Source organism: Macrotis lagotis, chromosome 1, assembly GCF_037893015.1.
Source record: "Macrotis lagotis isolate mMagLag1 chromosome 1, bilby.v1.9.chrom.fasta, whole genome shotgun sequence".
Lineage (NCBI taxonomy): Eukaryota > Metazoa > Chordata > Mammalia > Peramelemorphia > Peramelidae > Macrotis > Macrotis lagotis.
The window spans coordinates 237,282,712-237,296,080 of record NC_133658.1 but is presented as its reverse complement, the minus strand read 5'-3'; the positions used below and the strand labels follow the sequence as shown (position 1 = coordinate 237,296,080).

Below are 13,369 nucleotides of genomic sequence, written 5' to 3'. Positions count from 1 at the left end.
TGAACCTATATCAAAATTATTTCTATACCAAGTAATTTGTACAATATTGTATGCCATAGTGTCTCTTTCTGTAATTTGAATCTGAAAAATTTGTAATTTGAAAAAAAGTCAAACACTTGCTCTTCTCTTATCCAAAGTTTGATAGTGTTCAGAATTTTGTTTCTTAGAATTTACATTATTTCTGTAGGCTCCCTCTATTTTTCTCAAGCATTAGTATTTAAGTAAATAAGAACGATTAATTTTATTTTAAAAGTTCAATTGTTATCATTATAGCAGCATTAAAAACTCCTTTCACTGCAGTGTTTCAGGGGCAATGTGGGTTAAATAGACTTTTGTCAGCTAAGCTGGGAATATCATCATCATTTAGAAAAGTCTAGCCTTCCAAAGAAGTCTTACAAGGGTATTATTAGATTCCACCTCAACTTTGGTCTCAGCTCTACACAGATGATCTACGTATCTCCATCCCTATCAGGGATTTAATTGGATCATCTGGTGCATACCTAGACCAATTTGTCCTAGACAGCTAGGCAGTGCAATGGATAGAGCACTCAGCCCAGAGTCAAAAAGACTCATCTTCTAAAGATCAAATCTGACCTCAGACACTTATTGTGTGACCAGGCAAATTACTTAATCTTGCTTGCCTCAGTTTATTTATCTGTCAAATGAGTTGGAGAAGGAAATGGCAAATCACTCCAGTATCTTTGCCAAGAAAATCACAAATGTAGTCATGATGGGTTGGGCAAGAATGAAGAATAACTCAATAGTAAGAATCTAATCCCATCATACTTTCAATTCAGCATATTTGAGGCCATACTCATTATCTTCCCTATCATATTAATCACTCAGACTTGAAGTCTTGGAACATATTCCATTCTTATCTTTGTTCCTCCTTCCATGTGTTCAAGTCTTAATCATTTTTCTTTTCTTTTTGCCTCCAGTACCCATCACTGATACATCACTAGTTCTGACCTTTATTACCTCACACCTGAATTATCTGAAATAGCAAACTGGTCCCCTGGTATCCAGTCTGCTTTTGTCTTAAATAGAGATGTCAGATTCATCCTTTTGAAATATCACTTTGTACACAGCTAGGAGATCTAGGCTAGAATCTTTCATCTGGTCCACCAAACTGCTCATGTATCTGACATTGTTGGTAGAAGGAAGATGCACAAATTTCCTGCATGGTACAGTGGAAAGAGCACTGATTTTGGAGTAAAATTACTTGAATTCAAATCCTTCCTTTGCTCTTACTAGTGTGAGACATTGGTCAAACCATTTAACTTGTCTGGATCATTTCTGGATCTGCAAAATGAAGGAATTTGACTAAATGACCTCTGAGATCCTTTCCAGCTCAGTACCAGGATCCTATGGTTGATTAGGTTGCTTAAGTGACTTAGAATCATTTTAGCATCTTATACCTTAGTTTCTCCTGCTCTGAAAATGGACATAAAAAGCTGTGGTCTCTTCCATTCCATCTTCAAGATAAACCTTGAAGATTATTTAGATGAAACTTCTAAACAATAGACTGTCCCAATAGCTCAAATAAAGATCTCCCCTCTGTTTCCTGGGACTCAGTGGTACCATGGAGAAGTTGAGAGAGAAGTTGAAGGTAAAAGAGACCTGGGTTCCTAATCTGCCTCCTAAGCTAAATATGTTACCATGGATGAGTCATTTCCCTTATTTGAGCATTAATTTCTTAAATAAATATAGGGGTAAAATATAAAATAGGGGTAAAATATCTGTAGTACCAACTCTCAGAGTTTTGTGTTGAAGCTTGAACAAGATCAAGGATGTAAAGGTTTTATAAATGTCAGCTTTGTTATCTCAAGGGATATCTTTACCTTTCCTTTATGGGAATCCATAGGAGGGAAGGGAAACCATTTTTATCTGGTACATGTACTGGTGAACTTTAATGTCCCCCTCAAAGGAGACACAATTAAAGAAGCTTCTGCAGCAAGGACTGGGTGTTCTCTGCCTTGAATTTTAGAAAAATCTGGAATATAAGATCATAGATCTATAGATAGAAGGAACCTTAGGGTCAATTTGCTCAACTGCTTTATTTTACTGATGAAGAAGCTTAGTCCCTGGGTCATTGAGTGACATCCCTAAGGTAATTGTCAGAAGCAGGATTTGAACTAATGCTCTGATTTAAGAATCAGTATTCTTTCCCCTGTACCAAGGTATCTCCTAGCATCTATATTTACAAGTCAGAAAGATAAACTAGGGTTGTGTTACAGTACAGAGAATATTAGACTTGGAGTCAGGGAGATCTAAATATGAATCTTAACCCAGACACTCATTAGTTGTACAACCCAGGACAGGTCATTTAACTTTTTTTGTGCCAACATTTTCCTTTCTGCAAAAGAGGAATAATAGCACCTACTTTCTAAGGCTATTGTGAGGATTAAATAAAATAAAGTGCTCTGTAAACTTTAAAGTCTTATATAAATGGTATTATTATTTTGTTTGCTTTTCAAAAAGCACACCCTCCCCCCAACAGGATTCTATTCAATATCAAAATGTCCCCATGACTTTAAAATATAATTCAGCATATAAATTAATTTATCCACAACTTTTTGGGGACTTGTATTGGTTTTCTAGAGAGAGGTCTTCCCATGTCTCTTGTAGGCTTTCTACATATTTCACCTAAATGAGGATGAATGAGCCTCTCAAAGCAAACTATTCAGAAAGAAGAATAGATATAAATAGAAAGTATAATATCATTATTGATAGTGTTTGGCACTGGTGAGGAGTCTGTTGCAGATAAATGAACTTGAATTTCACAAACAAGGTCTGCTCTCTGTGGGGTTTCTGATACCAGTGTGTTAAGACATAAGTGACAGAAGCCCTGTTTCTCTGAGAGGTGTAGTTGTGAGGTATCTATGTTTCTTCTTCTATCATGTATGTTTGCAGCAAAGCCTTCGTCTCTTAGCTTAGGATAGTATTATGATATCATAGATGTAGAAATAGAAAAAGTTTCAGAATACATCTAGTCTACTGCCACAATTTAAAGATAAGGAAACTGAGGTCTAGTGAAGCTTAGTGACTTCCCCAATGATATATTTTAAATAGGATACAATATATTCATGAACACAGAAACACAGTGGACCTACCTTTCAAAGAGATTGAAAGTATTTTCAATGAGAACAGTTCTTCATTTAGAAGAAACATAGACTAAATTTAATTGGGGGAATTCAGTTCAATACAAGTGTTTATTATGCTACTACTATGTACAAAGCACCATAGTGAGTGCTAGTGCTGTAAAGACAAAATTTAGATAGTCCTTGCTCTTAAGGAACTTACATTCTAGTGAGGGGATTCTACACATACACAGATATGTAATTACAAAATATATATTAAATAATATAATAAATTTTGGGAAGGGGAAGGGGGGCTACTATCAGGAATGGATAGAGTAGTGTCTCGGAGTCAAGAGAATACGAGTTCAAATCCAGCCTCAGATGCCTGCCAGTTACTTACTGTGTGACCTTGGTCAAGTCACTTAACCCTGATTACCTTGCATCAAAGGCCAATCAAGGTGCAATGAGGAATGGCTGATGTCACAGGTGACACCTGAATCACCCTGAAGGAAACTAAGGATTCTATTAGGTGAAGTTGAATGAAACTCTCATTTGGAATGGTAGGGGGTGGGGTGGGACATTCCAGGCACTGGGGACAGTCAAATATTTGGGTTAATGGAATGTTGTATAAGAGACTGAAGTGAGAGAGAGTCTTGTGAAATAGGCCTGCAAAAAAGGTAGATTGGAAGCATATTATGAAGTCTTTAAATTCCAGCTAGATGGGAAAGAGTGCTGGATCTGGAGTGAGGAAGACTCATTTTCTCTGGCCTAGGTTTCCTTTCCTTTTCTGTTCCTAAACTGTCAGTCTGTCTGTCTCTCTCCCCCTCCCTCCCTTCCCCCCTCTCCCTCTCAACTTTCTCCCTGTGAAAACCAGGGAATCATAGATCAACCTGTCTTAAGGGGAGAGAAGATGTCAGCATCAGCTTCCTCTTAGGGACAATTCCCATTTTTAAGTCCATAGGAAATTGAAAGCCAGATAAATTTAAAGAATGAATAGAAATATAACATCAGAGTTTGGATATGAACTTGTCACTTGCTAGCTATATTCTCTGTCATAAATAAGGATAATATTATATTTTTTCATTATTAAGATGATGTTTTGTATTTCATTTTTCAAAGAAGACCATGACATCAGGGAGGTGAAGCCATGATAAGCACAAGAATTGGATTTGAGGGAGGGGTACTGTGCTAAGTCACCAGTCACTTTCTCCTCCAGAGCCATCTGGGTCCAGTGGCCAGAAATAAATCAGGATGATTGGAGATGGCCCTTGATGCAAGGCAGTCAGGGTTAAGTGACTTGCCCAAGGTCACACAGCTAGTAAATGACAGGCATCTGAGGCTGGATTTGAACTCTTGTCCTCTTGACTCCAGGGCCAGTACTCTATCCACTGTGCTACCTTGCGGCCCTTTTTATTATTATGAGCAGGTAGGAAAAGCAGAGTGAGTGAGGAAAGAAATTTGTAAATCCAAAAAGACTCAATAAATGTGAATTATTAGTAGTATTAGAAGTGGTCATTGGTGCATTATTGCAAGCTTCACACTATTCTCAGAGCATTGGTAGAAAACATAATTGCAATTTTGTCACTTAGGGTCAGCAGTATTAGCTGGCCCCAGGGACAGGCAGCACTAAAAGCATCTTCAGATCAGCCATGGGGAGAGACCTCTTAGGACACTGCCCCACATTTAGGAGATAGAGGATGTTGCTGGGGAAGTGGCTCCTTGTGAAGGACTAGAAGGGGCTAGGTCAGTGAGGCATTAATTGGTGTGGAGTAACCCCCAAGAGCAGAGAAGAAACATGTTATTTGGTAATTTTTCCTTTTATTGCATTATTAGTGCTAACTAGTTTTTATGTTCCTGAAGAAATGCAACTATTGTCAACAACAAATTTCATAATATAACAATTAAAATGATCATTTAAAATATTTTCACCTTAAAAATTGGAGTACTGTGGGAAAAACTGCCCTGGACATCTACTTCTGGTTATATTTCCAAGAATTAAACAGCAGCCCAGATGGTTTGGATTGAATGTGTCACACTGATGACTCAGCCATACTTTTCAGTCAACATATGATTATTAAGCTCTGAATAATGTGAGAGGCTATCGATTGTTTCATTATTAAGGTCTTTGCATTATTCTCTTCTGATGAGCATAATCATAGCTTTAGAGTTGAAAAGAACCTCAGAGGTCATCTAGTTCAATGTCTTCATTTTATAGTTAAAGAAACTGAGGCCAAGAAAGGTTAACTAACTTTCCTAGGGTCACATCAGCAGTTGTAAGCAGTGGAGTTGGCATTTGATCACCTGGGTGCAATGCCACTGAGTTCAGTGGTATTTAATTATATTTTAATACCACTCCACCTGCTTCTTTTGACATCATGGAATGCTTCCAAAAGCTGATCTGTGCAGGCCTACCTTACAGAATGCCCTAACCAATATGATTCTGCGACAATGTCATTAATAATCTATAATGAAAACCCATTTGTAGTAACACGGCAAACCCCACCTGGAAGTTATATTCAGCCAATCATCAGAGTCACAAATTGGGTCAGTCTTGGGCCCCATGGTGCATTTGTCAGAACATCAATCGGCTTACTGCTTGTGCAGAGTGAGACATTATTATAGAATCAACTGCCAGTCTTTTGCCCAACATCATGCTTTTTTTGGTAGAACCAATTACCGATGTTCACTTATATTACAAACTCTAGAAACAAAATTTCTAAAGACAGATTCTGCTTAAGCCTTTTTTTCCTTCCTTGTTGAGGGCACTACTCTATACTTAGTTTCCCAGGTTGACAACAACAGCACCATTTTTGACTCCTCACCTGTACTCAACCTACACATCCAATCTTTTGCCATGTCTTGTCATTTTTAATCTTATACATGTTCTCTTCTCTCCACTCACATAACTAAGTGATGAGTGCAAGCTCTCATCACCTTATATTTGGACTATTGCAACAACTTTCTAGCCTGTGTTTCTGTAGCAAATTTCTCTCCAATTTAATCCATTCTCCACTCACCTACTAAAGAAACTTTCTTAAAGTATGGGTCTATGTCACTCCCCAACTCAAGATGAGTCCCTCCAGTGACTCTCTATTGCTTCCAGGATCAAATATAAAATCCTCTGGTTTTAAAAATCCTTAATAACTGGATCCCTTCCAACCTATGTGCCATCATCACTGGCTTTCTTGTTATTCTTTGAACAGGATACTTTATATCTGACTTCAGACTTTTCACTGGCTTCCCCCATGCCTGGAATGCTCTCCCTCTAGTTTCTATCTTCTGACTTCCTTAGCTCAAATCCTACTTCCTTCAGGAGGTACCCCTCACTACTAGTGATTTCTCTCTGTGTTTACTTTCCTTTTACCTGTATATATCTCAATTATATTTTGATACTATTGATACTATATTTTTGATACTATTCCACCTGATACTATTCCACCATTCTTCTGACATGGAATGCTTCCAAAAGCTGGCATATATAGGCCAGACTGTTGTGCTAACCAATATGGTTCTGCAATAACATCATTAATACTTTATAATGAAACCTCATTTGTAGTAGCACTGCAAACCCCACCTGGCCAATCAGCAGAATCACGAATTGGGTTAAAGCCTCACCAGCATTTGGGCCTCCATGGTGTTCATGGTTGTTGGCATGCTGTTTCTCCTATTAGAATAGAAATTCCTAACAAGGTGGGACCATAAATTTGCCTTTCCTTATATCCTGTGAACCCTAAAATTATAAGAATCTTAAAAACATAGGGTTAAAACATCATAAAAGAAAAATTTAGATTAGACATGAAGTTTTATTCTCTGGGATTTACTGAACAAAACCTATAGATAATGGAGACCATCCCATGCTGGTCATAAAGAAAGTGGGAAAGAAAGTGGATTCTTATACCATTTGGGAAATGGGAAAAATCATTAACCTCTGTAATGACTTGTACATAGGAATTTGCACAATATTTCCAACTGAAACTGATCTATAAAGATTATCATTTTTGCATCACTCCCTGAATTCTTCTTTTGTCTCTTCCTGGGAGGATGGACTCCTTACATTCTGAGCATTGTTCTCCTAGATTTGTAATTAACATAGGGAACTTCATTTCTAACTAGCAAGATAAGGTGATCTGATAACGGGCCTAGTGTTCTTTAAAAGGAATTAATCTTCTTTCACAATATAGATATCAGAAATTATTATTGCTTTCGCAATCCTTACTTAGTACCTTAGTAGCATTTATATTACAAATGCTAAATACCATTCTTGGAACATAGTAACTTAATAACTGTTTGTTGACTATTAATTGACTATTTGGGTATTCCATTTCTGTGATTATATATCTCTGAGATCCAGGGACCATTATTAAACCAAGTCATGTTATTTCTAATTAACCCCAGGTTCAGTGGATGAGAGCAACCACAGTTACCATCTCATTCACTTGTGCTCCTCTGGAGTGGCCATGAAAGAAAGAAATATGTTGGTAAATGCTTTAATCCTTGCAAGTGGGAAGGCTGAGGCTGATGGACTGACCACTTGAGGACAGAGATCCTGAATTGAACTAAGCACAGAGCTAATATGATAAGCTTCTAGGAATGAGGGGTTGCCAAGCTATTTTAGGAGGATGAATTACAGCCAGTCAGAAGCAGAGCAGGTCAAAGAAGGGAAAATGATAAATTGAGATCAGGCCAGTAAGTGGTTGTCATTTTCAGTCAAAGTGAGATAGGGAGATCTGGTCTCAAAATAAAACCAAACAAAAGATGACTTGTAGACCTGAAAAAACATGTTTTTGATTCTTTCAAATTGGGATAATAAAATGTTTGAGTTAGAAGAGCTGAAAGAGATCATTGACCCTCTTGTGTTAGAGATAAAGTGACTTGGTTTAGGTCAACCAAACACTAGTGGTAAAACTGACATTCAAACATAGGTTTCTGTGTTCAAACACAGAACTCCAAGTTTTGTTCTTCCTATTACATCATTTAGCATCTCCCATTTGGGCACCAGCAGTGTCTTCATGTCCTGGGCACTCGGCCCAGCTCTCAAAATCCCTAAGAACAAAAAACTTAAATATCTTTTTCTTCTTTCCTTTCCCTTTGACCTTCTTCTTCCCTGTTTAATTAAATCCATTAGTCTTAGGACACAAAGCCTCAAAGATTCTAGTGCCTTTGAACATTAACCTACTGCCATCAGATGAGATTGTCGAGTAGGACTCATTGTAAGGACACTGGTCTTCTCCATTTTCTAATTATATTTCCCCTCTTCCCTACTATTTAATCAGTGTAGTAAAGTCCCAGTGTTGAAATTCCCCTCATCAATGCTGATCAGTCACTCATTTTATAATCTTAGAGGGTCGTTGTTACTTTTCTACTACCGCATAACTGGTACCAGAGTTGGTATATTAGTAATAGAATTTGAACTCAGGTTTTATTGACTTGGAGGTTTGAGGCCCTGTATAATCCTGCTGCTTTATAACTACATTAATAACTCCCATTTCTATGGTATTTCCAGTCTTACAAAAAACACTTTTCTCACCCCAGTCCTGCAATGTTGGGAGGTCATATATTACAGTCATGGATCTACTGCTGGAATGGTCTTCATCAAAGTCCAACTCCCTCATTTTATAGATGAGGAAAATGGAGCCCAGAGAGTTTAAGAATTTACTCTGGATCACCTGGTTGAAGAATGACCAAACTGGGGTTTGAACTCATGATTTCTCATTCCAAATCCAATATTCTTTCCTCTACAGTGCCCTATCTCCATAATTAATTCCATTTTATTGACGTGGAAGAATGCAGAGATGCAGAAAAGTCAGAGCTTTTTCTACTACAGCATTCTGTCTATTAGAACAGCACAAGTTGGAAACAGCAGTATCCATGAAGCATAGATGAAGGGTCAAGGATGCTACATAAATTGCTGAGGTGTGGAGTGATTACCAAAGTTGCTAAATTTCCTAATTCAGCAGGCCTCTTGAAAGTCAGGGGCCCAATAAAACTGTTACATACTGATCATCTAGTTGGTTCAGTGAATAGAACACCTTGCCTGGAGTGAGGAAGGCCTGAGTTCAAATTTATCCTCAGACACTTAGTAGTTTTGTGACCCTGGATAAATAATGTAAAATAGTTTGCCTCAGTTTCCTCCTCAGTAAAATTACCTGAAGGAAATGGTAAACCACTCTAGTATCTTTGCCAAGAAAATCCAAGATGGGGTCATGAAGAGTTGCATGTAACTAAAATGTCTGAACAACAAAAACAAAATAACTCTAATTTTTCAAAATCAAGTCTTTTAAGAGAGAAGTTTGGGGCAGCTAGGTGGCACAGTAGATAGAGCACCGGCCCTGGAGTCAGGAGTCCCTGAGTTCATCTGGCCTCAGAAACTTAATAATTACTTAGCTGTGTGGTCTTGGGCAAGCCACAACCCCATTTGCCTTGAAAAAAACAAAACAAAACAAACCAACAACCTAAAAGAGAGAAGTCTGAATTTGTCATTCAGTCACAGATTTAGAGTAGGAAGGGACCTGGAGGTAGTTTAAATCCAACTTCGTTTTATAGAGAAGGAAACGTAGACTCAGAGTCATTATGTGATTTGTTCTAGGACAGAAAGCTTAGAGGTAACAGAGGATGTGTTTCTTGGTCTTCTGCTGGCCAGACCAATATCCTTTCAGCTAAGTCATGTTGGTTCCCAAATGCAGAAACTTCTGTGAATAATAGACACTAATGGCTTTCTTTCTTTCTCCCTATCCTCCAATCTCTTAAAAATCTTTTCTTCTGTAGAAATGAGTGTCTCCTTCCTCCCCCTGTCCCTAAGAGTACATAAGCTCAATCATCCAAAGAAATCATTTGGAAATGTTTGCCTTTCAAGGGAATGATGACTTTGCCCAAATTTACCTCTTCTCCTTAAGCAACATTTTCCACTGGTAGATTATGATGACCAAGAGTTATAGAAATGAAAGCACATGAGGATGGAAGACAGTGGCACTTTTCTGAACACCAAAGTCTCTATTTATCTTCCTTGACAGAATATCATACATGGGGTTCCAGACTGGGAGAGAGGAAATTTTTACATTCCATATTTATAGCACTACTTTTACCTAGCTGTGTGATTGTCAGCAAGTCACAGTATTTTTCTCATTTTGTTTTCCCATCTGTAAAAATGGAATACCATTTGTCCTACCCATCTCACAGGGTTATTGGTGGCATCAGACGAAATGATGAGCATGAAAACATTCTGGAGATTGGCAAGCATCATAGGAGATAAAATGTGATTGCTAATAATTGGAGGTAGGATGAGGGTTGTCATATGTGGCTTTATCTATGGAAAAGTCAACATTCAATCCATCAACATTGGTACAGAGATAATGCATGGGATATTTTAAAATGTGGGCGTCTCTATATCTCTGTCCCTCTCCCTTTATCTTTTTCCCTTCCTCATTCTCTCTGACTATAAGATATGTATGGTAGGATTTATGCCCTTTTCAAATGCTTCACTAAGCAGTCCCTTTCCATATCAAGTGTGAGTGTGTGTCTTTGTGTGCGTGTGTGTGTGTTTGCATCTTTGTCTCTCTGTCTTTCCACCTCTTCCTTTATCTCCCTCCCTTCCTTCTTTTCTTTATAAGAGGTGTATGGTAGTATTTAAGCCCTTTTCAAAATGCTTTAGAGTCTTTTTGAGAAGGGACTTTCTCTCTCTCTCTCCCTCTCTTCCCCCCTTTCTCTCTGTATGTGTGAGTGTGAGTGTGTGAATGTGTGTGTGTGTGTGTGTGTGTCTATGTATGTATGTATGTGTAACAGAACTAATGCCAGACTTTAGTTTTGAGACCTGGATTAAAATCTTGTTCTGATAGCATACAAATCACTTCAACTCTCTAAAACAGTTATCTCCTGTGTAAAATGATGATGACCTCACATGAGCAATTTACATAAAAGCTCTAAGCTTTATTTTCCTCATCTACAAAATGGGGATAATGACATGAGCAGAACTGATCTCACAAGATTGTTGTAAGGAAGGTGCTTTATAAAATTTTGGTTTTGGAAAGGAGAATTATTGTTATTCTATGTGTACTCTACCTTGTGGAAACCCAGAAAGAAGAAATAGAGAATAAAGGGAAAGGGTGAATGGATACTAACCTGTCTGACACATCAGGAAGAGGTAAGACCATCCGATGCCAAATGCCGGAACCTTCGCTGTTGGCAAAATACCAGATGGTTCGGCTTTGTTCTTTCCCAGTTTTGTTCTCCATCAGCATCAGGGAGATATTTCCTTCCAAGACTCCATAGATGAGCCATGAGAATTGGAGCTACAAGGAACAAAAGATCCAGAAAGAAAAACTGATCATTGCTTGAGGAAACACTAAACTGGCAACAATTGATACCTGAAAACTAAAAAATTTCCCCTAGAGATTTTCAACAGAATTTAAGCTCCTTGAGGACAGGAACTGTTTCATTTTTGACTTTGTTTTTCTGGTGCCCTGAAGTGCAAATGTGTCTTGCACTTAACAGGCACTTAATAAATGCTCATTGGATCAGTTTAGATTGGATGTTTGCCAAATTAGACTAAGTAGGTGAGGAGATTGAGGGCCATGTTACCTTAGAACACAGAATCAAAGGATACTAGAGATGAAAGACATCTTAAATTCAGTTAGGCACTCATTAAAAATCTACTATGTTCCATCAACTGTACCAGGGACCAAGGGTATACCAAAGGAAATAGTTCTGTACAGAGGTGTTAAACAAGTAAGTGGCTGATGGATCATCTGCCTATCATACCAGTGATATGGGAAGAAAATGAAAATGTAATTGGGAAATATTTAACAAAATCAATAAAAAATCAATAAAACATAGATAACATCACATTTTAAAGCTAAGTCAATATGCAGCCCATTGGGATTCTTAATCCCTTAAAGGATTAGTAAATCCCATTTCTGTTTCACTTTGTCACCACTACTGTAATGTCCCTACAACAGATGTGAATATGGGTATAGCATGTAACACTTCGCAATCTAGCTTCTTACAACTCCACTGAATAGCTCACTCCAAAGTCACTAAGGATCTCTTAATTGCCAAATTCGAGATCATCGAGTCCAGTAGATCTCAAAGGATGGACTGAAGTGCACTAACTATGCTTTGAATTATTCAAAATGTTCATTTGCCTGTGTGAGTCCCCCACCTCTCCTGTAGGGAGGGAGAGAGACAAGAAACTTGGGATTGAATTTTACCTCTGATATTTACTAGATATATCACCTGTCCTATTGCTTTGTCTTTCAGAGTTCTATAGGCACCCCCCGCCCTTTCTCCTATCCCTTTATTCTATGGACCTCTGGACGTTTTAATCTGTCCTGGAGTTGAACTATATGTGTTCTCTCTCCTAATTAAGTTGAAAACTGCTCGTGACCAGGGACTGTCTTATTTATATATAAATGGGAATATATATATATATATATATAATTATGAATAAATATGAGTACCATAGACTGGACAGTACTTGCTATTGAACTTCAGAATACAGAGAAGAAACTGAGACCCAGTGTTATGAAATAACATTAGTCTTGCCCTCAAGGAGCTTACATTTTTTAGGGACAATAGCAAATACACATATAAAAATGCATATATATATGTGAGTATGTGTATATATATATATATATATAAACATATATGTATGTATATATATATGATACTGTTTTACTTCTATTTAATAAACTCCAATAAGTCTCTATCACCTGTGCATTAAATATGATCACATAAGCAACAATTTGATAGACAGACATTTTTTCCTGTGCCCAAGATGTCTCAAACCTCCCTAAAGCAGAAATAATGTTCCAAGGATAAAGGAACTTCAACTGTTTCCATGGTTAAAGATTTTCAGAATCCAAAAGAAGGTAAACAAAAGCACCCTTCCTTTCCTTCCCAAGCTACAAGTGATAGGGCTGCAGCAGTGAACCCAAGAACATGACATAATCTTATATCAACACTTACTCCTAAACCCCAGGGTCCCCTTCTCTTTTTAAAGTGTTGGGGAAACCCTCTAGGTTGCAGAAGTTTGATTGATTCTCAACATCTAGTTTAGCCATAGTTCTTTAGAAATAAAGCCTCTTGGGGCTGCAACCTGTAATGGACTAAATGGATGATGCTAGATCAGAGAACTGAGGAACAGAGGGAATTAAACAGGTCACCAGAACAGGATGTTGTACATGTAGTGAGGTTGTGCAGAATTCTAACAGGCTTAAAGGAAAGAGCATGATATTTAGTTTGGGTCAGTTGTGACCACCCAAAAGGCAGTTAGAACAGAAACTTCAACTGGTGAA

General features: G+C 37.8%; 1 protein-coding gene across 1 annotated transcript in view; it reads right to left on the bottom strand.

Annotated features, from left to right (window-relative positions):
- The window catches only part of ALK (ALK receptor tyrosine kinase), a 1,220,046-nt gene that overhangs the window by 130,208 nt on the left and 1,076,469 nt on the right, over positions 1-13,369 (bottom strand). Inside the window, exon 9 of the mRNA XM_074209779.1 lies at positions 11,196-11,365. Coding sequence (XP_074065880.1) covers positions 11,196-11,365 — 170 coding nt within the window. The remainder of the gene's footprint in view (positions 1-11,195; positions 11,366-13,369) is intronic.